At 42.9% G+C, this 26,240-nt stretch overlaps 2 protein-coding genes across 5 annotated transcripts in view; one reads left to right on the top strand and one right to left on the bottom strand.

The window, feature by feature from the left end:
* Nucleotides 1-6,322: 6,322 nt before the first annotated feature.
* GCSAM (germinal center associated signaling and motility) lies at nt 6,323-14,058 on the top strand. 4 transcript variants are annotated; one of them, XM_033132777.1, is made up of 6 exons: nt 6,323-6,560; nt 7,252-7,320; nt 8,924-8,968; nt 9,969-10,015; nt 11,705-11,733; nt 12,634-14,058. In XM_033132777.1, the coding sequence occupies exons 1-6, from the start codon at nt 6,532-6,534 to the stop codon at nt 12,922-12,924; spliced, it is 510 nt and encodes a 169-aa protein (XP_032988668.1). In that variant the 5' UTR covers nt 6,323-6,531; the 3' UTR covers nt 12,925-14,058. The 4 variants fall into 4 exon arrangements, with proteins under 4 accessions (XP_032988668.1, XP_032988657.1, XP_032988676.1 ...); XM_033132766.1 differs by having other exon boundaries at nt 12,631-14,058; XM_033132785.1 differs by lacking the exon at nt 7,252-7,320.
* Nucleotides 14,059-18,103: 4,045 nt separating this feature from the next.
* C2H3orf52 (chromosome 2 C3orf52 homolog) overlaps nt 18,104-26,240 on the bottom strand; it is a 29,448-nt gene continuing 21,311 nt past the window's right edge. The window contains exons 5-6 of the mRNA XM_033092199.1: nt 23,801-23,982; nt 18,104-19,584 (exon numbers count right to left, since the gene is read on the bottom strand). Of these exons, the coding sequence (XP_032948090.1) occupies nt 19,580-19,584; nt 23,801-23,982 (187 nt within the window). The 3' untranslated portion in view covers nt 18,104-19,579. The remainder of the gene's footprint in view (nt 19,585-23,800; nt 23,983-26,240) is intronic.

Raw genomic sequence — 26,240 nt, 5'->3', positions numbered from 1 at the left:
GGCTGCCTTGAGGATTCTTTCTTTGTCATTGATTTTAGACAGCTTCAATACAATGTGCCTTGGAGGCCTGTTGGGATTGAGGTAATTAGGTGTTCTATTTGCTTCTTGGATTCGAAGAGCCAGTTCTGTCCACAAATTTGGGAAGTTCTCATCGACAATTTGTTTGAATATATTCTCTGTTCCATTCTCTCTCTCTTCTCCATCTGGTATGCCCATTATTCTTATATTGCTTTTTCTGATGGAGTCAGAAAGTTCTTGTAAAGTTCTTTCATTTCTTTTAAGTCTCTTTCTTCTTCCATCTGTGTAATTTCCAGCTTTCTATCTTCAATGTCACTGATTCTTTCCTCCATCTGGTCAACTCTAATACCTAAGCTGGTTATTTCATTCTTAATTTCTTCTATTGAGTTCTTAATCTCCAGAAATTCTATTTGGTTCTTTTTTAAAAAATTTCAATCTCTTTCATAAAATGCTCATGTTGTTCTTTGATTGTGTTTCTGAGTTCATTAAACTGCTTTTCTGTGTTTTCTTGCATCTCATTGAGTTTTTTCAGGACTGCAACCTTGAATTCTCTGTCATTTAAGTCACATATTTACATATCTTTGAGTTCCTTTTCTGGAGACTTTTCACTTTCTTTCTGAGCTGTCTGGTTGCCTTGGTTATTCATGGCAATTACTGATTTATTATTTCTCTTCCTAGACATCTACAGGAGTGGCTTCTGCAACAGGTTGATAGGAAGAAGTCTTTCTTTTGTTTTCCAGTACTTGTTGGTAGAATGTTTTATTTTCTCTCCTACTGCAGCCTTTCTTTTTCTCTCTCACACGGTAGTGCTATGTTTTCTCTGCACTATTCCAGCTTTTCACACAATGGGGGGATTCCCTGGGAGATGGGTTTCTCCTCTGTTAATAGTTCACCTGGGTCACAGGGCGCAGTGTCTGTGTGGTATGCGGAGAGCTTTTGAAGTTCCAAAGCTCTTCCTGCACCAGATTCAGAGCCCGTATGTTTCAGCAGTTCTGTTTACTCCTGCAAGGATCTGCCCAGATAGGTGGGGCCAGGGGCGGGGAGAGTTGTAAGAGGTGGCCCAGAGCAATGATGGCGCCCACCATGACAGCAGGTCCTGCTTCCACAGCTCCCTCCCCTTTGCCGGAACTAGTTGGGCTGTGAATCTGTGTCTGCGGTCCACAATTCTCAGAACAGCAAATATTCTGTTCTTTTGATTTGACACTGCTACTGTTCTGCTTCTAGCACTGGGCAGGTGGGGGCGGGGCGAGCTCTGGGATGGTAGGGAGGGGGCGGCTAGTCTCAGTGCCTAAGGCTTCCGTTCTCTGCTCGGCAGTGAGGGCTTAAACCACCGTTTTCAGGCTTCTTCCCTCAGTCTTTTCTCTGAGGTCTCTGCCGTGAGCGTTGGGTTCAGCTGTGTTATATGCTGCACCCTCAGCCCTGTGGGCCATAAGCGGAGCCCTAGCAGTCCGAGTTCTTCCCTCTCCCACAGCTGCAGTACTTCTGAGATGCAGCGAGCTCGGAGCGTTGAGCTAGGTCTGTGTCCTGCACCCGCGCGGCTCTGTCTCCGCACTTCTCCCTTCCCTCCTCCCCCGCTTGCGCGATTCACCCACCTTTAGGTGAATTCAGTAGTGGGCCTCTTCGTCTTGCCTGTCTGCTGTGCAGGGAGTCCTTTGTGGAGTTACAGTTGTTCGGTTAGTTGTAAATTCCAGGGGAGATATACAGAGGCTCACCTCATGCCGCCATTTTGATGACGTCTCAGTGTTACAGGTCTTAAACCTAGTTGTCCTTTTTCTTCCAGATATTTAATCTTCATTATTCTATGTTAGTCTTACTACTGAGAAATAGGAAACTTTGCCACAAAGGAACATTCTTTCCAAAGGTTATTGTGAGGACAGAGCCAGGAGTGCAGTTTCCAGGCTCTCGGCCTCATGTGGAAAGGTGCTGGCTCAGGTAGTAAATGGCCATCAACTGTGATTGGATGGCCATCAGCTGTGGCTAATTGGCCATCAGCTGTAATCAGTGAGCCATTGGCCACGAATATAACTGCCGTGGCTACGCTAGCAGAAAAATGGGGGCTAGCAAGAAGATGGTGACTGGCAAGCGCGGATTGCAGTTAGGACAGCGCGTGGTGGACAGTGCGGCTCTTGCTTCCTGTGTCTCCAACCCAGCCACCAGCGAGAATAGTGGCATGACTCCCATATCTATGGCTCTGTAGGTGTTCCTTTGTGGCCTCACCATATCCTGTGTTCTTATGTGGGGAGGGGACCAGAGACTCCGCATGCCACCCTGCATGACAGTTATTCATGGCCCAAACGATGACAGGGACGTGGTGGACCATCCACCTGCTGCTTACATCTAGATATGTCCTCTCAGTGAGTTGAACAAATTCCCATTTTATTTCCAAACAGTCCCCTTACAGTTAAAAATAATGTTCTGCATTATTATTGCTCCTGGCAATTCAGTGGAGTAATATTGTAACATTCCTGTACCAGGAAACAAAATCCCAGCCCCAGAGTTTACCTCAGAGGCCCTGGAACTCTGTTGCTACCTCCTCTTTCAAAAAACAACAACAAACAAACAAACAAAAAACTCTTTAATGAGGAATACCAGCAGTTAATAGTGATAGTTTTCAAACACATGACTCTCTGACATTAGCCAAGACTCCTAATCAGGGCCGGCCCGATGGCTTAGACGTTGGAGCTCTGTGCTCCTAAAGCCGAAGTCTGCTGGTTGGATTCCCACATGGGCCAGTGGGCTCTCAACCACAAGGTTGCCGGTTGGCTTCCTCAACTCCCACAAAGGATGGTGGGCTCCGCCTGCTGCAACTAAGCTTGAACACGGCACCTTGAGCTGAGCTGCCTCCCAGATGGCTCAGTTGGTTGGAGCGTGGGCTCTCAACCACAAGGTTGCCAGTTCGATTCCTCGACTCCCACAGGGGATGGTGGCCCTGCAACTAACAATGGCAACTGGACCTGGAGTTGAGCTGCACCCTCCACAACCTTCACAACTAAGACTGAAAGGACAACAACTTGAAGCTGAACAGCACCCTCCACAACTAAGATTGAAAAGGGCAACAACTTGACTTGGGGAAAAAAAAAAGTCCTGGAAGTACACACTGTTCCCCAGTAAAGTCCTGTTCCCCTTCCCCAATAAAATCTTAAAAAAAAAAAAAAAAAAAAAACTCCTAATCAGCTTATACTCTGCATCACGGAGTATGTAATTAGAAAAATCTACTCAGGAAGACCTTTGAACATTATCCGCCGCGCAGTCTCACCATTTCTATAAGATTTTTTGGAGAGAAGCAGAATAGGGAAAGCTTAGCTAAGCTATTAGATTTCTGACTCTACAAGAGCTCTTAAACAAACTAGTTCTTTTCCTATCATAAGTCCTGTTCCAAAAGCATTTTTTCTTACGCATAAATAGATCTCCAGCTCCCTTCTCTAATCACAAAAATCTAAAAATGAGTAGGCTAGACCTAGATTTGTACTGTCCAGTTCTTTGATGGTAAAGGGGCCCAAAGAATCACTTAACTGAAAGGCGTCTAACCTGCCTTGGCAGCTGAGGCCAGCTGGGAGTTTGAAAGCCAAGCAAGAACTGGGAAGCCACAACACACTCCAAACATGCAAATATGTTTCAGCCTTTCCAGTCACGTTGATGTGATATCGACCAGAGTTGAGAGCCAAGCTTACTTTTCCACAAGTACTTATTAGATAGGACAATTAATAGGTAAGTAAGATCCAAACCCTCTTTGAACTTGCCTAGCGCTCTTCCTTGAGTAAGTCTCTTCTGCGAGCCTGGGTGTCCTCATCTATAAAATAGAGGAAATGATATTTATCCCATAGAATTCTAGTCTAAGCAAAGAGAAATTTTATCTAAAGCATTTAACACCATGTATGTATTATAAAAAGCTCTCAACAAATTTGTTATTCCAATTATATTATCCTATGATATTGGAGGTACAGCAAAATAGTCTTTACATTGGTCATTAATTCTCTGCAGTAATGCCAAAGGATAGAAAAAGTAAATTTAAAGATTCCAATTCAACATTCCTCTGATTTCACCACCATCGGCTTGCAAACATTCAGGCTTTTATTTCTAATTCAATAGATATTGCTTCTCCTATTAGGAGTTCTTAAGCATTTGGGGTATAAGCATTGAGGAGGATAAAGAGAGAATATGATTCAAAGATGTGTTATTTTGGCTTCTTTGTGTGGGGGTATGTGTTGTTGTATTTCCATTTATGGAGTGGGGGTAGATTATTTAGTCCAGAGTTGATTTCACAGCAATAAATGTGCGTATTATAAATGTCCTGCTCTTTCCTGCTATCTTACACAATCATAAGGAATTTTCATGTTTGCTAGCTAATATTTCCATAGCTCAACATCTCCATCTAGTGGCCCCAAATTGAACTTGAAAGTTAGTGAGCAATCCCAGCCTTTCTTTAAATTACAATGGTGGATTGATTTCCAACCCTCACCCCAGGACTTGACTCTCTGCTCTCAGAGAAGGTTTTGCTCAATACTGGCACTAATTAAGCAACCCAAGAAGCAGAGTACAAGCTGTTTCTTCAAGCTACCCTACCCAGTGTCTGGGATATCTTAATTCACACTGGTGAAGTTTCAGTAATAGCCCTACTCAATGGCTAAGCTCCCTTGTCCATTTTGTCTTTCTTCTACAATGCTGAAAAACTCTGGTTCCCTGATGCTGACCTTTAGGAAGCAAAAAAGGTATAGAGGCCATTGAGGAAATCCCCCACAGAGACCGATTCAAATCTAGAGAGCAGTTAGAGGGGCAACGGTGATGTGTAATGGATCTGAGGTGATACTCCGGTTTCTCTAAAACTGTTTCTTCTAAGTCGCTGCCCCATGCGGCTCCTGACTGTTGTAAGTATGTCCTCTATAATACTCCAGGACAAACAATAAAGTATTTTGCACTTTGTTTTATTTCATTTCAGGGAGCTCATGAGGGCAGGCCCGTATCTGCTATGCTCACCACTGAACCCACAATGCCCAGCGTGCAGTAAGTGCTCAATATAGAGGAATGAGGGGAAAAATGAGTGCCCAAATTGGATCCAACCATCAAAACTAAGGATAATATAAAAAAAAAATCCATGATTCCTATCCCCAAGTTCATTTCTTTTTTTTTTTTAACCTTTTTCTATTGAAATGTGATTTACCTACAGCAAAATGCACGCTTTTTGGCATATAGCTCTGTGAATTATGAGAAATGCATACAGTCATGTAACCACCACCACAAGATACAGAATAACAACAAAAAATTCCTTCTTCCCCTTGAAGGTCAACCTCTCCCCCACCCCATCTACTGGCCACCATTGATATGTTTTCTGTCCTTACGGTTTTGCTTTGCCCTGAATGTCACAAAAGGTAGGCTTGAGGTCTGGCTTCTTTCACTTAGCATAATACATTTGAGATTCATCCATGTCGTTGCACACATCACTAGTTCATTCCTTTTTATTACTGGGCAGTATTCCATTGTGTGGATGCAACACAGTTTATTTGGCCATTCATTACTTTAAGATCATTTGGAGTATTTCTAGGGTTTGTTTAGGGTTGTTTTTTTGTTTGTTTGTTTTTGTTTTTGGCAATTACAAGTAAAGCAGCTATAAACATTTGCACACATGTTCTTTGAGGTCTTAATTTTTTCTTTTACTTGGATAAACACCTAGGAGTGGGATAGCCAGGTTGTATGGTAAGGCTATGTTTTCCTTTATAAGAAATTGCCACTGTTTTCCAAAGAGGCTGAACCACTTTGCATTCCCATCAGCAATGCATGAGACTTCCAGATGCCCTGCATTCCTTGTAAATACGTGATATTATCAGTTTTTGTTTCAATGTTAGCCATCCTAATAGGTGTGTGAAAGTATTGCATTGTGGTTTTCTTTCCATTTCCTGGTGACTATAGTTGTGTTGAGCATCTTGTCATGTATTTATTTGCCATCTGTATATTTTCTTTGATAAAGTGTCTTTTCAAATATTTTGCCCATTTTGTTATTGGGTGCCTGTTTTCTTAGTTAATTTTGAGAGTTCTTTATATATTCTGGGGAAAAGTCTTTTATCAGACGTATGTTTTGCTAATATTTTCTACTGGTTTGTGGCTTGAATTTTAATTTGTTGTAAACTTTCCTTGCTTTACAACCAAGATCCTCCCTCGGATTTTTCAAAGACTACAAAGTGGTTGAATAAACCTAATTATCTGACGTGGAAACCTCGTGGCCTCTCTGTAATTGCAGGCGGGGCATCCCCAGAGGCCCACAGCTCTCACTGACCAACGACTTCTGGTTAAGGCGAATAGCCTGGTTCCTTCCTGCTCTGACATTTTAGGAGGTGGCACATGTGTGCACCTCTGACTCTCCACCCCCGGGGCCCCTCCTCTCCTCTGCAGAGAGATTCTCTTCTCCTTTCAGCTCTCTCTGCACTGGTGGCCTGAGCAGCACAGCCCCATCTCGAAGTCAGGAGCTGCCTTGTCAGAGCACGACGCAGGCTGAGGAAAGGCCCAGAGAGGACTGACAGGATGGGGAACACTCTGCTGAGGGAAAACAGGTGAGTCCACACTCTCTAAGAGGGACCAGAAGAGATGGGTTAGGAAAATGTGGCCAGAAAGAGAAAAAGAGGTCTGCTTTTGGAAGTGGGGTAGGGTATGGAGAGGGAATTAGGTAAGGAACTGACAAGAATGAAATGCCTGCTATGTGCCAGACACCAAGTTCGATTCCTTATAGGTTTGGCCTTCTCCCTTGAATCACAATTACCAGCTGGTGGAGAAGAGCTAAAAAGGGAAGGACTTCATCAAAGGAGGTCTACGCAATAGATCACCACTAAGAAATGGAACAACTTTCTGAGGCCCAGGAAGGGATGCTCTCTTAATGCCCTCCAAGGAGCTCAGAGACACCATCACCCTTTGAGTTACTATTTAAGTTAAAAATAAATAGCACGCTTCCTGCCACTATGAGGTCTTGTCTGGTGCACACTTCCAGTGGCATGTAAGCAGAGGTCGTTGAAATCGGTAGAGAAGTAGGCTTAATTTTCTAGACCTCAATTTCCTCGATAAGACTTATCGATTGTGGTGTATGCTTTAGGTGGGTGTATTAAAGGATGTGAGGGCAACAAGAGGAAGCCGAGGAGATCTGAGGTTACATACAAAGAGAAGAAATAAAGAAAGCTGGAAAATTTATGAAGAAAGCTAGGAAACTTGGAGAGGAAACACTTAGCTCACTCCCGATATGTTGAGTTTTAGGTGGCGACAGAACACTCAGGAGATATCCTGTACACTGAGAAATCAAAACTTCAGACAAAGAACATGCAGGTGAGAGCAAGTCCAACAGAACCTCTCTAAGCCTTTGCCCATTAACTCTCTTTGATCTCCATGAGATTAATAGTTATAGGTATCCTCATTTTGTAGATTAAGAAATTGTGGCTCAAAGAGTCCAGAGATAGTGATCTAATGACTCAAAATTGACCATTTCTTTTTTGTTTGTTTGTTTTTTGTTTTTTGTTTTTTTTTTTAATTAAAGTTTATTGGGGTGACAATTGTTAGTAAAGTTACATAGGTTTCAGGTGTACAATTCTGTATTACGTCATCTATAAATCCCAGCCAGAGTCAGTTGTGCTGGTGTGTTCAGCAGCCAGAATCAGTTCTCCTTTCATCACCATGTATTTGATCCCTTTTACCCTTATCTACCACTCCCCACCCTCATTACCCTCTGGTCAAAATTGACCATTTCCTTTCATTTCACTCCATATCTCCTCAGTGAACCTGATTTCTTAGCATTGCTGTGATTCAGTGGTTCTCTTCTGGTGTTTCTTTAGCCAAAGAAACAGGAGATGAAACAGGAGATATAAACAATGGCTTAAACAACCCTGTATATAGCCTGAAGAGGAGGAAGAACTACAGCCATGCCTCTCAGTCCCAAAGGCTCTGATAGTACATAGATCCTAGAGGCTGTCAGAACCCTCAGCCACGGTCCACGCAGCAGATTCATCTCCACTGCTCTTTTGGAGGAAACTCCCTGGGAAAGCTCACAGGGGGAGATATTTTTGGATGGTGTTTTCCAAACTTTTTTACGTAGTGTCACCTGCACATGCGGTAATTTATAAAGGGATTTCACATTCAACTACGCAGGATTTGACCTTGTCTCGTATTCAGAAAGATGCCCAGTGGATACTTAGACTTCAGCCTAGATGTCTGACTGCAGAGAGACCCTGAGCCTTTCTGCCATGAGAAAGATAACAAGTCCTGTTTATTCAGCTATACCTTGGGGCCAAGGATGCAGATTTGATGACCTTTTAAGCCAGTTAGAGTTGCTCTGTTTTTGGCTACTCATTCATTTATCAAATATGTATCGAAAATGTATTTACTACGTGCCAAGCACTGTGGCATATGTTGGAGATACACACCACGCTAAACAGATAAATATGGTCCCCAACTTTGAGGAGCTCATGGCATAGTGCAGGATAGAGGTAAGTGAGCAGACAATGATAATATGGTATAAATAGGAGAAATTCGGAATCCTGTGTAAATGTTGTCTACCCTGTACTTGGAAGAAATTTCTAAAATGTCCACACACTTATGCCTTGATTTCCTGAAGATACCTCTTGTTGTCCTTCATCACAAGGGACCAGGTAAATCACTGGAACTGAGGATGAGGAAGCCCTTTACCTTTGCAGGGAATACAGCAGAAAGTTCCTGCCCTGATTAGAAGTTCGTAGTGTCATCTTCATGTTTCCAAAGGGCAAGAAATATCCTGGGGGGACAAAGGCATTCTAGCAATACAGATGTGTCCAAGTCACCTAGAATGAATACTCTTGGGAGGAAAAAGATTTTTCATAGAAATGGCAAAGGGAAGAGACACCCTAACAAAGCAGGAGAAACCAACATTGTGATTTGTGTCATCTCTTGGGTATTTTAGATGCTGGAACCGCCACATCGCTGAAGGGTGTTTCTGCCTTCCATGGTGAGTGGAGTATTGTTTTCAGGGGTTATTTCCCTAAGTGTGGTTTCAGTGCGGCGTTTGCTGCAAGTTACCTATGAACTGCCCACTGTCTGTGGCCACAAAGGAAGCGTATCACTAGCCCAGACACAATCATCTGACAGTCAGTCAGGGATGCGATGCTTCAAGTTTAATGAAATACAGGAACAATAGTTTCATGGGTGGTATGCGCTCCTTAAATGGAAAAGCTTCAGATGCAAGGATGACACTGGCAACGAATGCAGAGCAAGAGCCCTTAATCACACTGCAAATCCCAGAGTCTCTCTGTACAGAAGCACACATTTCGGTCCCTTGCACAGAGAATTTATAAGCAGGATGACCATATAATTTATCATCCAAACGGGGAAACCTTTGAGATGAAAGGGATGCTAAAAATAGGTAAGGGTCACTAAGTGATTGGCAACGACATTAACGAGACTGTCTGAGCAAACCAGGACAAATGGTCATTCTCCTTAGAGCAGACGTTATTCTTGCTCCTGAGATAATGGCTTCCAGTATATTTACATTTGTTCGTCTATACAGTGTAGTTACCTCTGTGCTCATATGAGAATTTGTTTGCTGGCTTGTTTGTTTGGAGATCATAGACTGGGACCATGGCTCCTTAACTCACATGACATGAAATAAATATTTTGTCAGGGGAAAAAAAAACTCCAAAAACATTACCTGTAATATCATCATAGTTCTCCATTTATAAATCAATTCTATGTCAGCCTTAGAAAAGGGAGAAGGGAGGAGACAGAGAGAGAGAAATACAAAGGAGTGGATTTCTATTTGATCTCATCCTTCAGTTTTTCCTTTTTGTTTTTTTCTATCTTCTCATTTCTCTAGTCTGAAGGGGGTGTGATAAAAGACTCATAACTTTAACAAATTCAAGTGTTAAAAGTAAGCTTTTAAAAGGAATGTAATTTCCTTTAAGCGTTTCTTAATTTTGAAACAACCAATTTACTTTCCTTTTCTTTTACAGGAAAAAAATACCCATTTTTAAAGCCAGGCAAGATTCTCAAAAGAAAAGTAAGTTATTTTTTCCTCATGATTTTTCACTTTGATAGACTTACTTCCAAACTGTCACTTCTCTGTGCACCCAAAGCTCCCTGGGCATATTTCTGTATAAAACTTACACAGTTTGCTGCCATTTGTCCAGTTGCATGTCTCTGTTTCTCCACTAGACTGTGAGCTCATTGAAACAGCAATTGGCTGATTGATCTCCATGTCCTTCAGCTGATCCCTGAGGTCTGGAGGCTGAAGAAGTTAAGTGGGAATAGTGAACTCAAAGGGTAGAGGCATGAGGCACTCCTAAGGAACTGCCAAGAGACCAGCTTGGGCACAGAGAGCACAGAGGAGGGCCTGGTGGTCAAGTTTAGGAATGGGGCTTACATCTTGAGAACTACAGGAGGTATTGAAGTTGCTTTTCACAAGGGGCAGGTATGATCACATTTGCATGAAATACATCACCCAGGTCGCTGTGTGGAGAACACATTGTAGTATGGAGTGACAAGAGCAGATGCTGGAAGACCAGTTAGGAGGCTGATGCAACGGTCTCTGACAAAGGAACAGGCTGGAGTTAAGGCAAGAGAAGAATTCAAGAAGGAGAGAGTAGTGAATAGTATCCCACACAAGAGAGAGAATAAGAAAATATAGGCCTCAGGACAGATTACTGCATTTTCTTCTAAAGAAGGAAAATGAAGGAATTTTGCCTTTGCCTTCCTGGGTTTAAAGAGGAGAGCATAGTTCATTCACCCTGAATCTTAAAAACTAGCCCTGTAAGGTGTGTGAATAAATAACACAGCCCTCCGACTCCTGGCCATTTCACCCAGGGGAATTGTGGGCCCAGGAAAACCTAACCTGCATTAGAGCAAAATATGGTAGAAATAAGACCTCACAGACCCATTTTCTGTACTGATAATCAGGAAAGTCCTAGGTGGCCACAGGAATCTATGGAGATGTAAGAATCTGGGCGATCAGTATTGAGAGAATGTAAATCCATATAAAGTGGCCTGCCTGGGCACACCCACCTCCGGCGTAGGGTGGTGTGGTGCGTGAGGCTTCCTTGTGAAAGCTCAGTTTTGCTTATTGAGCTGGTGGTGTGTTTGTGAGGGGTAGCAAGTGTGTCTATCTGCCTCTTTCAGCGGTGGCCCGAGCCAGTTGCTTTTAAGAAAACCGGCTTTTTAAAAATTGGCTTGCTTCTGTTTGTATCTGTGAGCAGGTTCAGGAATGGAAATGTTCAGCTTAAGAGTTTCCTCCTCTGCAAAGCTTTCCTTGAGCACCAGCTCCCATACTACCACCCTCCCCTGCCGTCTACAGTAAAAACTACACCCTTCTCCTTCTCTTGGGCCCTTGTCTGCCTCCTGTGCTAGTCGGAGCCCCTTAAGTACATGGGGCTGTTTCCGATTCTTTGCCTGGTACAGGGTGTGCATGCAACGAGCTTTGTGTAAGGAAGGAGAAGGGGGAAGCAGGGAAGTGTGATTTCTTAACCAAAGACCCACAGAATGTGTCTCCTTCCACTCGGTCTCTCCTCCTGAGCACAGCTCTGGCTGTGTCTTGGTTGGATGGCCCTGTCACTCCCCAGGGATGTGTTGTAAGTCAGGACAGCATGATTAGGGCTACCCCAGCTGTTCCTTGGCTCCCTGGTTCCTTATATCCCAGTCCCCTCTCACGGGTCCCCATGACCTGAAATTCATTTAGTATATTTTCTTTCTCCAGATGAAGGAACATCATCTGCTACCACACAGGTAATATGAACATCTATGAACTTTTTTCTGAGATGATGGGAAAAATGTAGACACCCCAGATGGCAGGAGAAGTTGGCCTCCAAGACCCCTTCTGGCCTTAATATGAAAAAAGGAGTTCAGATGCTCGTGCTTATGAACCCAGGGACCTATGCAGGAACTAGTGGCAGAAGCAGTAGCCACCTCTGTTGTACAATGTATTGAAATGAACTAATATTTATTGAGCACTTAGTTTGTGCCGGGCAGTGTGTTGAGTGCTTTGCATGCACCATCTCATGTAACAATCGCAACAACCCTGTAAGATTAGTGCTATCATTTCCCCCATTTTACAGTTGAGAAAACTGACAGATTAAGTGAAACTCCCCAACTCCAGACAGCTTTCAAGATGGCAGAGCCTGATTTAGAACCAGGCCTCACTGCTAAATCCATGGTCTTTGCCCTGGACTTTCCCGCTTTGTTTTTTATCTTCTGAGGTTTCATTGAATGAGACCTTCTCCTGCATGGCTTCCCTTCATATTATTGCAAACATTTCTAGAACAAGTGGTTAAATATCATAACACAATCATTTTTAGGTGTCATCAGAGTGTTCTCTTTTATAAGAATGGGCTGCTTTCAGGGCCCTGAGACTGGGAATTATACAGAGTGGTTAGGGCTCACTCTGGGACATGGGGCAGAGAGCATGTGCCTGAGTCGGCTGAACACTCTGGGCAGCATACGCACTCTGGCTGCCCGGGCCAGGGGTTGGGGTGGAGGCAGCCATTTTGGAAACAAGTGGCCAAGAGATGGAGGGGAGATGGTTCCTGGAAGACGGACTTTGCCCAGGTTTGGGCCTGTGTTGAGACTGCAGGGTAGTGGGAATGACCAGAGGCCAAGTCTTGATGCCAGCTCTACTTTGACCAGCAGGACAATGCTGACCAGACCTTCATGGAGGAGCTGTGCTACACCCTCATCAATCATGGCACCCTCAGCAGAATGCCATCAGGGATCTCTGCCGAGGCCTGTTATGAGAACGTTCCCCCCAAGGCCCAGCGGCCCAGAGAGTTGGTGAGAGGAACTGAGACTGAGTACTCACTTCTCCGTGTGCAGTCCACCCCTCAGCATCCACCTTCCCCAGAAAATGAATATGAACTTGTCACACCCCATAGAAACTCCTCTCACCCTGCAACAAACACATCTATTTCTGCCCCCTTCTGAGGCTCGCGTTTCCCATTTATAATGAAGTGGTTGGACCAATGTTTCTTTAACACCAGTAAATAAAAGCTGTGGGGAGGGGGGCCCTGGGTGAAGCAGGCATGGAGCACAGCGCCCTTCCAGCTTGCCTCCTTCCCCACTCCGCCCCACACCCACAGCGGCCCTTTCTACAGGGGTCTCTGCATAACGTGGTTTGTAAACCACAGGGCCTCTTAGACCCTACTCAGTATCCAACATCTAAAGATGAACCGACTGTTCTGAACACCACCCTTTGAGGAAGGAATGGACATAGTTGGTCCTAAGTGGCTTTGGAAACGAGCTTCTCTACTCAGTGGCAGGAGGGGCTTCCTGGTCCCCTACAATGGTGCACATCACAAAGGGTTCTGCTCCTCTGTCAGGTTCTTATAAAATGGCCACATGATTGTCCTCTAAAGTCACAGGAATCCACTCATTCCACACATGCTTAGGGCCCAACCTCTAATTCACAGACTTCTGGATAGCCACCTGTGCATCCGTCTCACTCCATGCCTCCAAGTGGTGTCCTTTGGATAGTGCCTAGGGACTTCTTGGCCCTGGTGGCTCGCTTGGCTGGTTACATGGGTTGAATCCCATGTAAGTCTCAGGCCAAGATTTTATATAATTTTTCATATAATTTTAGTCCATAAGTTTTTTAACTTTTGTGTTTCTTCCCAGAAATCTTAAGGAAATCATAGCATCAGAGAATGATAGAGTAGAAAGATCGCTGGAGATTCTCTCATCCCATTAAGACACATAACATTGAAAATTAGTGGCGAAATGTTATTTGCAGTTTAATTTCCTGGCTTCCATTATATTGGCTTCTTTCTTCCAATATACTATATAGAAGAGCCTCTACTCTGTAGTATATGTGTGTATTAGGTAATATGTCACGTACAAAATATGAATAAAATGTCCTCATGGGAAGAATAACACACACACACACCCCTTTTCTATCGAGCACTTCTCTGGATGCTCTGATTATTTATTTTTCCTCATCTTTTCTTCAGTGTTCCTAGAATTATGTCTATCCCCTAAAACAGGGGACAGCAAACTATGGTCCAAAGGCCAAATCTGGCCAACTGCCTGTTTTTGCAATAAAATGTTATTGGAATAATCTAACCACACTCATTTGTTTATGTAACGTCTGAGGATGCCACAGGAGAGTTGAGTAGTTGTGATACACACTGTAGGTCATGCAAAAAAAAAAGACAGAAATACTTACTTTTCAGCCCTTTCCAAAAAAAAAAAAAAAAAAAAAAAAGGGTGAAGAAAGAAAGAAATAAGAAAAAGTTCATAGACCCCGGCCCTAAATAATCAAAATTGAGATCAACTAAACAGAAATACGTTTGGGTATGGATGTAACATATAAGAGCTGGTACCAATAAAATGGTATGGAAATATTAAACCACAAGTTAGATGAGTGAACCCAAAAACAATTAGCAAATTAGACTATTTCTACACTCACACCTGTTTCTCAACTTTCTGTTTAATTTCTCCGATGGCCATTCTCCTAATTTTAGGGATGTTAAAATAGTAAAAGGTCTGTTGAGACAAGAGGTAAATGCATTGTGTTTAATTACTGTTTTGTTCCCCAAACTAACCAAAGTTAAATAACCTTATTTTAAATGTTCTAAGTGGCCAATAAGGACAAATCCAGTGGCTTGAAGTTTTATGCAGTAACTTGGGCTCAGCGGGCTCAACACAATTTTGTTGAGACTTCATCCAGTTGGATGGTCACCAGTTAAACAGCCAATCACATCTTAGTATTGTATCCTGGGCTGACTTCCTGTTTTTAGCAGAATTCTTTCCCATGGAACCCTAACTTTGACCCTTGCCAGGATTCACTTAAGTTCAAAAGGAGGCATAGGTGCTAGCAGGGAACACTTTATAAGATATAACATGGCTTACAGGGAAGAGCATGAACACTAGAGTTAATCAATGATTCAAATCCTGTTTCTATCTCTTCCTCCCTCTGTGACCTTCAGCATGTATCTAGGAAGCTCAGCTTTTTCACCCATAAACAGGAGGAGTACATCTAATGTATGTAAATCATCTCACAGACCCTGAATAAATGATATCATCAATACAAAATAAACAAAAATCTGTATGATGTATAAAGAAGACCATGTGCTGATGTCCCTGGTGAGCCAGGGTCACCCAGCAGTCTTCCAGCAAGGCAGAAACAGGGAATTACTGGGTTTTATGCTGGATTTTTCACTTGGACATTGAACCCTGTGGAAGCTGACTCGTGCAAATATTCTTAGTACAACATAATAAGTTAGATTTGTTTGAGTCTTATCTTGTGAAAGTATTACCAGTCCCAAATAGTATATGCCTTTTATCAGGAACATATTAAGTACAAATGCTTAACCAAAGAAAGTTGTTCTTATAATGAAACTTAAAGGGATTATGGAAGGGAATTATTTTTGAGCAGGAGAGCCCTGTAGGAGTTGCTTTGAAATACTTACAATGTCTCTATATAATGCTGTTCCTTTTCTATAGATTCCAGGATTTCTGATGAAAGCTGTGCACCCTCTTCACAGAAAATGCACACACATACACACAATTGGTATACAATATCAAGGGACCGGGGGTGCAATCCCTTAGTTAAAGAATTTCTGTCTTGATAAAGAAAATGAGGCTGAGGATTTAAATTGCACCCTCAAGCCACAAATATATCAGAAAACTCCGCTCTCTCATGTTGGTCTTAAAACTGTAAACACCCAAAGTTCACAGAAGCACATTTTATGCATCAGCTGCGGGCTTTGTGGTTTCTGTTTTACGTTCATACTAGCGACTAAAAATAATCCCTTAGTCTGTGAATGCATTTTTATTTAGAACAGAAGAAAGTACAAGAAAATGACGAAGATAGATGAGGAAAATCTACCGTTAACAACAAATGAATTCAAATGCTGGTGCTTTTTTAAAGACAACCTTGGGTGACAGGTGCTGCAGCTATTCTCAAGGATGGAAGGGCAGAGGCAAAACAGAAAAGATGAGCCCTCAGGAATCCACAGGAGCCTGCAGAGAAAAGGAGATTCGGTTTATGTTGTTCTCTTCCAAACCAGCCTCTTATGTTCAGAAAGCACTTTGAAAGCCATTTGATGTGAGCGTACCTCAGTTGTGCCAATTGTTAAATAGATCAGTGTAAGTCCCTCCCACTTTCCTATAGAGAGGTCTTTTGCAAAGCACTTGGGGAAGGATTGAATGTCATTACCCTCCCAGAGAGTCTGTTACAGTCTGATAATCACACCTTTCAATGCATCCCTCCCCCATCACCCCTTGTGCTCCTCGTGGATTCCCAGATATCAGAGCTAAACCTGAACTGAGCATGGCCCTGGGATGACCATCAGGATGAGAGGTCTTTGATGGTGTGTGGCTGCCCGGTGAGCTGAGCTTTGCTCCCCAAACCTGTGGAACTTCTGTGCTTGTCCTTCCTCTTCTCCAGACCTTGGTTTCCTAACTGTAAGAGGAGGGGACTGCCTTCTGATGCTGAGAGGATGTGATCTCTAATTACGAAGAAAAATTTAAAGAATGTCTCTGGATGCAGCTGTCAGCAGTGCAATAATAGTGTGAATTAACCGATCTTAAAGCAAACAAACAGCAATGGGAGGAGAGAAGGGAAGACTGAAAGAACATCTCCCATTTTCTCATCACTGATCAGACTCTGAGCAGGGCAGGAGTCTGGTCCAGAGTCCACAGCTAAATGGGAAAGGACAGATGTGCACCTCATCCTAACACAACACAAACTCGTTTATTCAAATCCCACCACTACTTCAGGGTTCAGCTTGTACTTCCTAGGCAAAGCCTTCTCCAATTAAACTGTACTGACCACTCTTTCCTCTGACCACCCACAACCCTCTAGTTTGTCTTTATTTAATTTTAACATCTGACTATTTTTTTTCTGTTGTTTCTTGTTTCATCTGCGCAGAGCCTGACGCCATGTAAGACCAGCAGCTTCTTTTATTATTGTCTTCTTCTTCACTGGTGTTTCCTATAGCCTTCTGCAAAACACCTCATTAAAAAGTCTATAGATCCATCCAGGCATGTTGTCACAAAGGGCAATATTTCATCCTTTCTTATGGCCGAGTAATATTCCATTGTACTCGTATATATGTAACACCACGTCTTCATCTAATCATCTATCGAAGGACACACTCAAGTGTGGGATATAAAACTGAAAACAACAAACGAACAAGACAAATAAAAACTCATAGACACAGACAACAGTTGAGTGGTTACCAGAGGGTAAGGGGGAAAGGGGATGGTAGAAGACGGTAAAGGGGGTCAAATATATGATGATGGAAGGAGAACTCACTGTGGGTGGTGAATACACAATGCAATATCTAGGTGATATTTATTATAGAATTGTACACTTGAAACCTATATAATTTTACTAACCAATGTCATCCCAATAAATTTAATAAATTTTTTCTTCAAGTCTATAGAACTAAGTTAAATAGCAAGGCAAAAAAATTATTGGACACATGCATAGATTTTTTGTTAGAATTGGGGGGTAGGTTCCACTGATCCGGTTGTACCCTTTCTGTCCGTATCTAAAGGACTTCCAGAAAAGACCAGCTATCCTTCTCAAATCCTTCAATTATTTCACAGATAATTGTTGAAACCTCATTATGTACCAGGCATTATGCTTATCATTAATATGTGTGATGACCAATAAATTCACCTCTGATAGCAGAACAATGTATATTTAAGTGCCATTTTTTCCAAACATCTCAAAATGTTTTACTCACAAAGGTCAGTTTTTTCCACACCACCTAGACCAAAGAGTCAACCCCAAGGACAGTTCTATGACTTATAAGTGGTACTTGCATCTGTTGCTTTCCAAAGAAGGGAAGATGAAAACCAAACCCAGTCGTGTCCCCTGATATGACCAGCCTTTTCTTCCAGCCCCAGGCCCTGCCAGAGAGGGCCTTGGGAAGAAGTGAGGGAGCAAAGGCCCTGCCCTCTGCCCACTGGAATGCATAGGACTCAGCCTACCCCAGCATACCCCAGTTCGATCTTATTCCCTCATAGAGAAAGCCGCCCTCAGGGAAATGACAAGATCACTTCCAACACCATTTGCTGCAAGAAAATATCAACCCAAATCATGGCCCTGGAGAGTCAACGCCAACGAAGCAAACACAAATAAACAATGCAGAGGCAACAATAATTTATTGTAAATATTTTTAAATCCTTTTCCATTAAAGTTCTTCATTATTTTCTAAAAAGTACAAACACACTGACGTTTACATATGATGTGTAAAAACTAAAGAGGAAGAAGGAAAATTCACCTGTTTCACTAGTTTAAGGAACTAGTATCCTCAAAATGAGACACTGAGTTACAATAAATGCATCTTCTATTTAAATAAGAAACAAAGTTCACATTATCCAGAGTCCTGGGTCATTAAGAGCTCAAAGCAAACCTACCTGAGACACACACGGGTACATCCCCATACATAGCTGCCCACATACTAACTTCCACCCCAGGCCAACAACTGAGATATCAGGACTAAGGAGCGCTTGTTATAGGACCACAAAACTCTTTCTCCTGGAAAATTTCCAGCAAAACAATTTTCCCAACAAACCAAATACTCTGTTCTTTCATGACAGGCGATTCTCTATCTGCAAATGACCGATACAATCACTGATATCGCCCCCACCGTGCAAATGAATTAGCATGAAGTTTCTGTTTATTTCAGAGAATGGTTCTTCCTGTTTCACAGCTATCTTCAACAAGACCCACAATCAATGCCTGAAGGCACTGAGTCCTACAGAAAGGCTATTAACACTGGACAATGAAAAGCCAATGTGTAATAGCTATAGCAGATGGTAAGCCGTCTTAATGATTCCCTGACGGAAGTCTGTGAAAACACACATGGAAAAACTATCCAAAATGATAACAGTGTGTTCAAAACTCACAGGGAACCATGTTTCTAAAAGAGGTGCTCAGGAGTCACAGGAAAAATGAGGAGATGCAAAGTAATTAAGAAACACACATCTTATTTCTGCAGCTGTATGTAACACAGTAACGGTGGGTGATGTGCCACCTAGCAAGCCTATGGATGGGTTGCTAAGATACAGAGGTACAGGTCATATCAGTAGCCACAGAACCATGCTGCTTCCGTCTTGTAAAGTGCCTTCCTCTTCCTCACAGGCTTGCTTAGAGGTAGATCAAATATATGGTGAGTGGGAGCAGGATTTCAGTGAGCAAGTGGCCCGATTCTCCCTCACCTCACTGCCTGCCTCTCCTGAGCTCTCTCCACTGGCACAGGTTGGCAGGATTCTTCCTGAAAGGCCACCCCAGCCCTAAAGAGAAGGTGTCCATGTGCAGGAGGCAGCTACTGCTTCAAGAATAGCGGTAACCTCACAAGGCAAGGTTCACCCAGCCACCCAGTCACCCCTTCCCCATCTGGCTTCCGTCTTTGTTACAACTGCAACTGGCTGGAGCTCTCCAGTGCAACTGTGCTGGACGTCATCACTGTGCAGAATCAGGAGAAAAAGGACCCTGTCTACCCTGCTACTCATTTCTAGTCCTTCTGTGTGAATTCACAGGATCTTTTCTGTAAAACGGCATGAATCTCTTCATCCCACAATTCAGTGAAGCACTGCTTTCAGGCACAGACCAGCCTCCACCACTTCACTCTGAAAAGAAAATACAGACAAAAGGTGCTAACGTTTTTAAATCGTGATTGTTTTAAACATTTATGTTTCTATTTGACTTTATTGGGCTTGAACATAAACTCATGTAAAACTGGAATGTTTGTAAATTCCTAACAGTTTACTCTCCAGCCAACACACCACACACACACAACTTTGAATCCTTTTTTCAAAAGACAAATAACATATTGTTTGCTCATTTGTTTTGGTATAATTCATGATAAATAACATTTTGATGAGGACTTTTGGATATTGAGGACATTTTAACATTCAATTCTTTTTCATACTCTAACTATAAAAAATACCTCTAAATGTTCAGGTTTTTAAAAGATGGACAATATACTGCATTAAAATTCTGATGAGGGAAATGGTGCAGACCTGGCCTGACCTGGTGGGGGTATGAAATTGCCCTCACTGAGAATTACTGCTCTTTGGGTAAACTCTCCAAGTTTCCTGAAGAATCTATAAACAACCAAAATGGTTTTCCCTTGATGCCCGAGATGGTCCTTTCAAGGACAGAACTCACACTGGCTTCTCCGCCAACAGCCAGCTCATCAGTTTAGCCCAAAAATGTGCAAACAAGATTCACTGTTCTTGCCACCTTGAGCTTTTTTCTCTTCACTTTTATATAAGTCCAGTTTTTGCCTTTCTTTCTCACTCAGTCTACTGTGGGTAGCTGGTGCCTTCACATGAGCGAAAACAGTACAAAATAATTAACCCGTGCCCAAAATAACTCATGAGGTCCAAAATAAGCCACTGTTTTACATCTGTAAAACAGACTTCCCTTCCTTATACCCAAGCCCTACCCATACATAAGGTGAAGAAGTTCAAAGACAGAGCAAGTGGGGAGGGGACATGATCCATTAAAAAAAAAATTCCTTCAACCTTGAGGGCATCCTGCTAAGTGAAATATGTCATGTAGGGAAAGACAAGTAACACATGGTCTCACTTATATGTGGAATCTAAAGAAACAAAACTCACAAGAAAAAGAGCAGATTGGTGGCTGTGGGTGGGGAGTAATTTGGGTGGAGGTTGTCAAAAGGTACAATCTTCCAGTCAGAAGATAAATAAGTACTGGGGTGTAATATACAACATGATGACTACTGTTAACAATGCTGTACGCTACATTTGAAAGCTGCTAAAAGGGTAGATCCTAAAAGTTCTTACCACAAGATGAAAAAAAAAAAACGTAACGTTAAAAAAACAACAGACTCAAAATGAAGTCACTTGTGCTAAGAGACTTACTATCTTTCCCACAGAGACTTACTATCTAACCTAACTGCAATTTCAGCCTCTCCCAGGAATGGAATTTTAAACCAGTCTGGAATTTCCTGGCCAGCACTACTGAGGTAATCTGCCTGATAAATCTGCCAGAAAACCCCCGTTTTCTCCTAAGGGAGGGTAACCTTGCCTGAAATAATCCATTCTTTTAACTTCCTTGTCCCACCCTCTTTCTGCCTATAAAAACCTTTCATTTTGTACAACTCTTTGGAGCACCTCTCTATTTACTAAATGGGATGCTTAGCGATTCATGCATCATTCAACAAAGGTAATTATATCTCTTTAAGTTTACTCGGCTGAATTTTTGTTGTTTAACAGTAACCGTATGAGGTGATGGATGTTAACTGAATTTATTGGGGTAATCATTTTGCCAGTACGTGTGTGTCAAGTCATGCTGTACATTTTAAATTCAGTGTTGTAAGTCAATCATATCTCAAATAAACTGGAAGAAAATTAAAAATAACAAACTCCCTTCTGATTATAATATTAAGGGATGTTTTATTTTTATAAGACATGGAAATATGCCTGCAGCTCGGTCAAATAGTCATTGTATTTCCAAATTAGAAAATGAGAAATACACACACACACACACACACACACACACACACACACAATATCCCAGGAATCCAAATTACAGTCTAATTTAAGCTTCGGACTCTAAAGTACACACTAAAATAAGCCCCAAAGGAACCACACTCTGGCCTCAGGTTCCAATCCTTGGAACCCTGGAATTGTAAAATTTTGCGTAGGAGGAGGACTATGTTCATTTTTTTTCTGGGGAGAAGGTTCAAATTCTCTAAGGGACATACAAACCCAATGATTTTTTGTTTTGTGAGGTCGTCTTGTGTTGATCTTGGTTGTGAAGGAAACCAACAATTTTAAGAATTTCTGCTCTTTGATGAATTAGAACATTATTTCGTGGGAAACTAGTTGCCCAACTCATCACAGGAAGTGGGTGGGGGTAGCCTGCCAAACCCATGGCGCATATGTACGTGGGGAACTGGCCTAAGAACAGACCGGGCCTCACTCGGTCCCTCCCAGGGACTTCCGCCTATCCCTGCTCTTCCCTTTGTTGGGAGTCTGCCCCTGAGCTTGTCCCCTATCTTGGCCTGCCTGCCATCTCTTCTTCCTTCCTCACTTTGCAAATGGTCGCTATCTACCCCTCCATTTGAAAGGTAACAGATACTCATATTCCTGAAACTATCAAATGGCTCAAATACTGCACAGGCATGCTCTGGAAAGTGGATTTGGGGGCACAACCTGACCCCCAGAAGAAATGTCAGAGATAAAGATGCAATCTCCTGAGCAGCAACTGTTTAGCTCAGGCTGTATTCCCAGGGCCTGAGGCAGATCTGTACTTGGGGAAATGTCTCTGGGGCTGTTTGGCTGAGTTCAAAGTCTCCTCTGAGTTCTCCTCAGGCCTCACAAGCAACCTGTCCTTAATCATACTCTGTGTGGACCTCCCAACCTCATAAGCCTCGTAAACCTTGTCTCACCCTCCTCCCACCTCCCTAACCTACATTTGGAAAGAGCTGGTAACCATGATATTACAAGAGGAGGCTCAGAAAAATCACAACCCATCACATCACAGCAGCACCACCACACACGTCTCGTGCAGAGCAGACCTCCCTTCTGTCATCTCTTTACACAGGAGGGGGTCATAAGATACTTTCTTTCTTTTTAAAATTATTATAGAGGAAGCCTAACGCCCTCACTCCATACCTGTATGCCACCTTCCTGGCCCACAGACACACTTTATTTGTTCAGATCCTTCTGTGAGGAAACTTCATTTATGAGACTTTGCCAGTGAGCTAAAATTTGGCCTTCTGAATGTCTTTCTTTCTATTCATTTGGGGAAAAGAAAACTTTAGAAAGCACTTTATATAATGTTCTGCTTTCTTAGGCTGAGATTAGTCTACTCTCACCTCCCATCATCAAAAAATAAATGTCATCATAATAAACGCCTCTTCTGGCGCTTTGCGGTGACATGTGTGCTTTATATTATACGAGTAATCTCCGTTCCGCTCTTCTGATTCTAGGCTGCTGGCACTGTGCCTGGTGCTAAGCACATCTCCTTCTAATTTCCCTTTGTCATTTTTTCAACTAGTACTTCCTACTACTAACGTGCAGAGACTGTTTCTGATGAATTGTGGATAAGAACATAAAATATCCAAGAATGTTAGCATTATGGGCTAGCAAGAGCCAATGCATCTCCAAAGGAGGAATCAGAAGTGGGAAATAAGAAGAGATGGAAAATAAAGGCCAAAGCTTCAGTAGAGCTGCAATGGAAGGACATTTAAAAAGCTGTGGTAGTTTTCTAAGGAAAGAGACTAATTTGCTTTTTTATGCCCCTCTGTTAATTTCTTCATGGACTCAGAGGCCTTCCACAAAAAAAGAGATAGGTTCCTACATTGAGATAACCTTTCACTGATTTCGCTATATTGTTCATTTCAAATTCTTCAATACTGACTTCGTTTGTGAAAACATGGTTTTTTCATGAAGGTTACAGTCCTACCTCAGAGATATTATGTGTTGGGTTCCAGCCCACCACAATAAAGCGAGAACCGCAATAAAGCGAATCATAATCTTTTTGCTGGTGGAGGGTCTTGCCTTTAATTTGTAAAATATGCAACCTCTGTGAAGCACAATACAGCGAAGCACAGTAAAATGAGGTAATAATGATATTACAAAATGGGATATGGGGCTTAGAATGTGGGTGTTCTACAACAAGAAAACATTTAACAATCCTCATCTTTATAGTTTAATTATTTTTTTCCATGATTTTTTTCCCCCCAACTACTCTGTCTGCTCATGGAGGGCTGGAACATCACCTGCACAGAAATCATCCCAAACCATCTGTCCCCAATCTGGTTCACATGTTTACCATCACAGCTCTGTCTTCCTGACTTGCTTGACTTACCGTAGACCAAGAGGGACTCTGGACCAAGCCCCAGAGTCTCACAACCAGGCATGTTCTGATCATGCAAATCCTGCAGCAAAATGCCCAGCACCAACTCCTCACTCATCATATACTTCATGAAACTGTCATCTCCTGATGGAACCCCAAACTGCAGGTGGTAGGTTACGGTGGCATTTTCACCACTGAAAGGCAAATCAAACAGAGACATTAAAACATACAACAAAATTGTACTGCAACTCAGGAAATCGGTCTTAGCAATAACAGTTCTTTAGCTCTGCATGTTCTTCCAAGTACAAAGCAGCAAAGGATGTACTACCCTGGAAGAGTGTGCTGTCCCAGAAGAATCCTTTTCCATAGGTACACCACTAAAAGTTTAGGTGATCCTAACATCCTCCCTCCACCTAGAACCCATCTCCCAGGAGTCCACCAAGAGAGGCCATCAGAGGGAGAGGCGTGACCCAGCTATTGTGAAGGAAGCTCCAAGGGCTAGCACATTGTCTGCCCCAACACCAGCCCTTTACCCCGCAAGGCAGACCAGGAAAGCCCTGTTCTCCTCCTGTATTTCTCCAATTCTCACACTACACCCTCTCCCTGCCCCAACAAGTACATGTTATTCAAAGCTACTCATTATTTAAGCTATAAAAATGTTTTAGGTAGGGTCCAGAGCTCCCTGCCATCAGCTGGGGGCAGAATTGCTCTCCAACAGACTGCTCCACGTACCAGCAGCAAACCATACCTCCCCTGTTTGTCCCCACAGTGAGAAGCTTGTTCTGTCCCATTTCCACTACTGAGGCTCCCAGCTTTGCAACTCTCAGGAAGAGAACCTAAGGAAAAGGAGATCTAGAAATATCTTCCTAGAACATATTTTTCCCATTTCCAAAATTAGAATAATCATAGGGCTATCCTTAGTTAATTAGTGGCTTATGCCATTTGTTAAATGCTACCTCAACATTTAGATTTTTCACAATTATACTATTTACTTTGGTTCAAGAAGGCCCAGATCAAGAGCTAGCAATAAAACAATTAGGACGTGGCCACATCTGAGACTCTCACCCTGAGGCAAGTTTTATAGACAGTCCCAGTAGTGAACTTTGCCTCTGCTACAGACCGGCAAAGAGCGCCCTCTTGTGGCCAGAAGTCACATAGGCCAACACTCTTACATTAATGTGGCTGACATTTCAGTTTATAAACTCTACAACCAAGAAGTGTGCCAAACCCTGTGGTTCAAATGAGTAATATACAGTGTGGACTCTGGAGAAACTGACAGTTTCAAGGACACCTCTAAAGGCAAGCTGACAAATGAACTTTCAAACCCTAAGCCAGCTACTCCAGTTGGCAGGTGGTGTATCCTGTGCTCCATCTTCTAATTACCGCCAATGACAGTAAACATCTTGACACGCAGCTACCCTGCTACTCCCATGGGCAAGGCCTGGGGTCAGCTTATGGAAAGGACCAGAGGCTGCCTTTCAGAAGACCTGGCCAGAAGCTGAATGAGAGGACTGGTGAATGATTAGGATAACCCAGCCTGGCTATCCTCATCCCACCAAGTCAGATCACGGGTTGAATTTACATAGTGCTGAATTCTGAGGGAAGAAGAGGGATTTTCAGGGAAGCACCCTGTGGGCTTTGCCTCAGCTGCCCACCCCTAGAGTGGGTCAGTCCCACAGCTGAAGAAGCAATGGGCATTTTCCCAGGTTCCTGTTGGGCTGGTCCAGGACTGAGGTCAGGACCCCCTGTAGACAGACACAAATGTCTGCCACGCACGTGGCTGTCTCCTGTTCACGTGCAGCAACAGCCTTTCAGAGGCAAAGGCTTCTGTTTCTCAATTCAACATTGTTGAGACTCTGCCTGGGTGTTTTTTTTTAATGAAACAAAAATGTTTCCCTGACAGAATTTCTTTATCCAAAATACTGAAATCCTTGGGTTTTTCTTCCCAATTACTTTTTTTTTTTTAATTGGGGAAGGGGAACAGGACTTTATTGGGGAACAGTGTGTACTTCCAGGACTTTTTTCCAAGTCAAGTTGTTGTCCTTTCAGTCCTAGTTGTGGAGGGCACAGCTCAGCTCCAGGTCCAGTTGCCGTTTTCTAGTTGCAGGTGGCACAGCCCACCATCCCTTGCGGGAGTCAAACCGGCAACCTTGTGGTTGAGAGGACACACTCCAACCAACCGAGCCATCCCGGAGCTCAGCGGCAGCTCAGCTCAAGGTGCCGTGTTCAAGCTTAGTTGCAGGGGGCGGAGCCCACCGTCCCTTGGAGGAGTTGAACCGGAAACCTTGTGGTTGAGAGCCCACTGGCCCATGTGGGAATCGAACCGGCAGCCTTCGGAGTTAGGAACATGGAGTTCTAACCGCCTGAGCCACCGGGCCGGCTCCTTCCCAATTACTTTTAAAAGCAGAATCTCTAACATTGTGTTCAGATTCTAGCCATGTTTTACTGTTTT

Source organism: Rhinolophus ferrumequinum, chromosome 2, assembly GCF_004115265.2.
Source record: "Rhinolophus ferrumequinum isolate MPI-CBG mRhiFer1 chromosome 2, mRhiFer1_v1.p, whole genome shotgun sequence".
Classification (NCBI taxonomy): domain Eukaryota; kingdom Metazoa; phylum Chordata; class Mammalia; order Chiroptera; family Rhinolophidae; genus Rhinolophus; species Rhinolophus ferrumequinum.
This window is presented reverse-complemented; position numbering and strand designations above follow the sequence as displayed.

Excerpts from the sequence above, each read along its gene's own strand:
- GCSAM (XM_033132766.1), top strand. The coding sequence starts at position 6,532 with ATGGGGAACACTCTGCTGAGGGAAAACAG. Across the intron at positions 8,969-9,968 it reads GGGTGTTTCTGCCTTCCATG|GAAAAAAATACCCATTTTTA; the intron begins GTGAGTGGAGTA and ends TTTCTTTTACAG. Across the intron at positions 11,734-12,630 it reads CATCATCTGCTACCACACAG|CAGGACAATGCTGACCAGAC; the intron begins GTAATATGAACA and ends TACTTTGACCAG.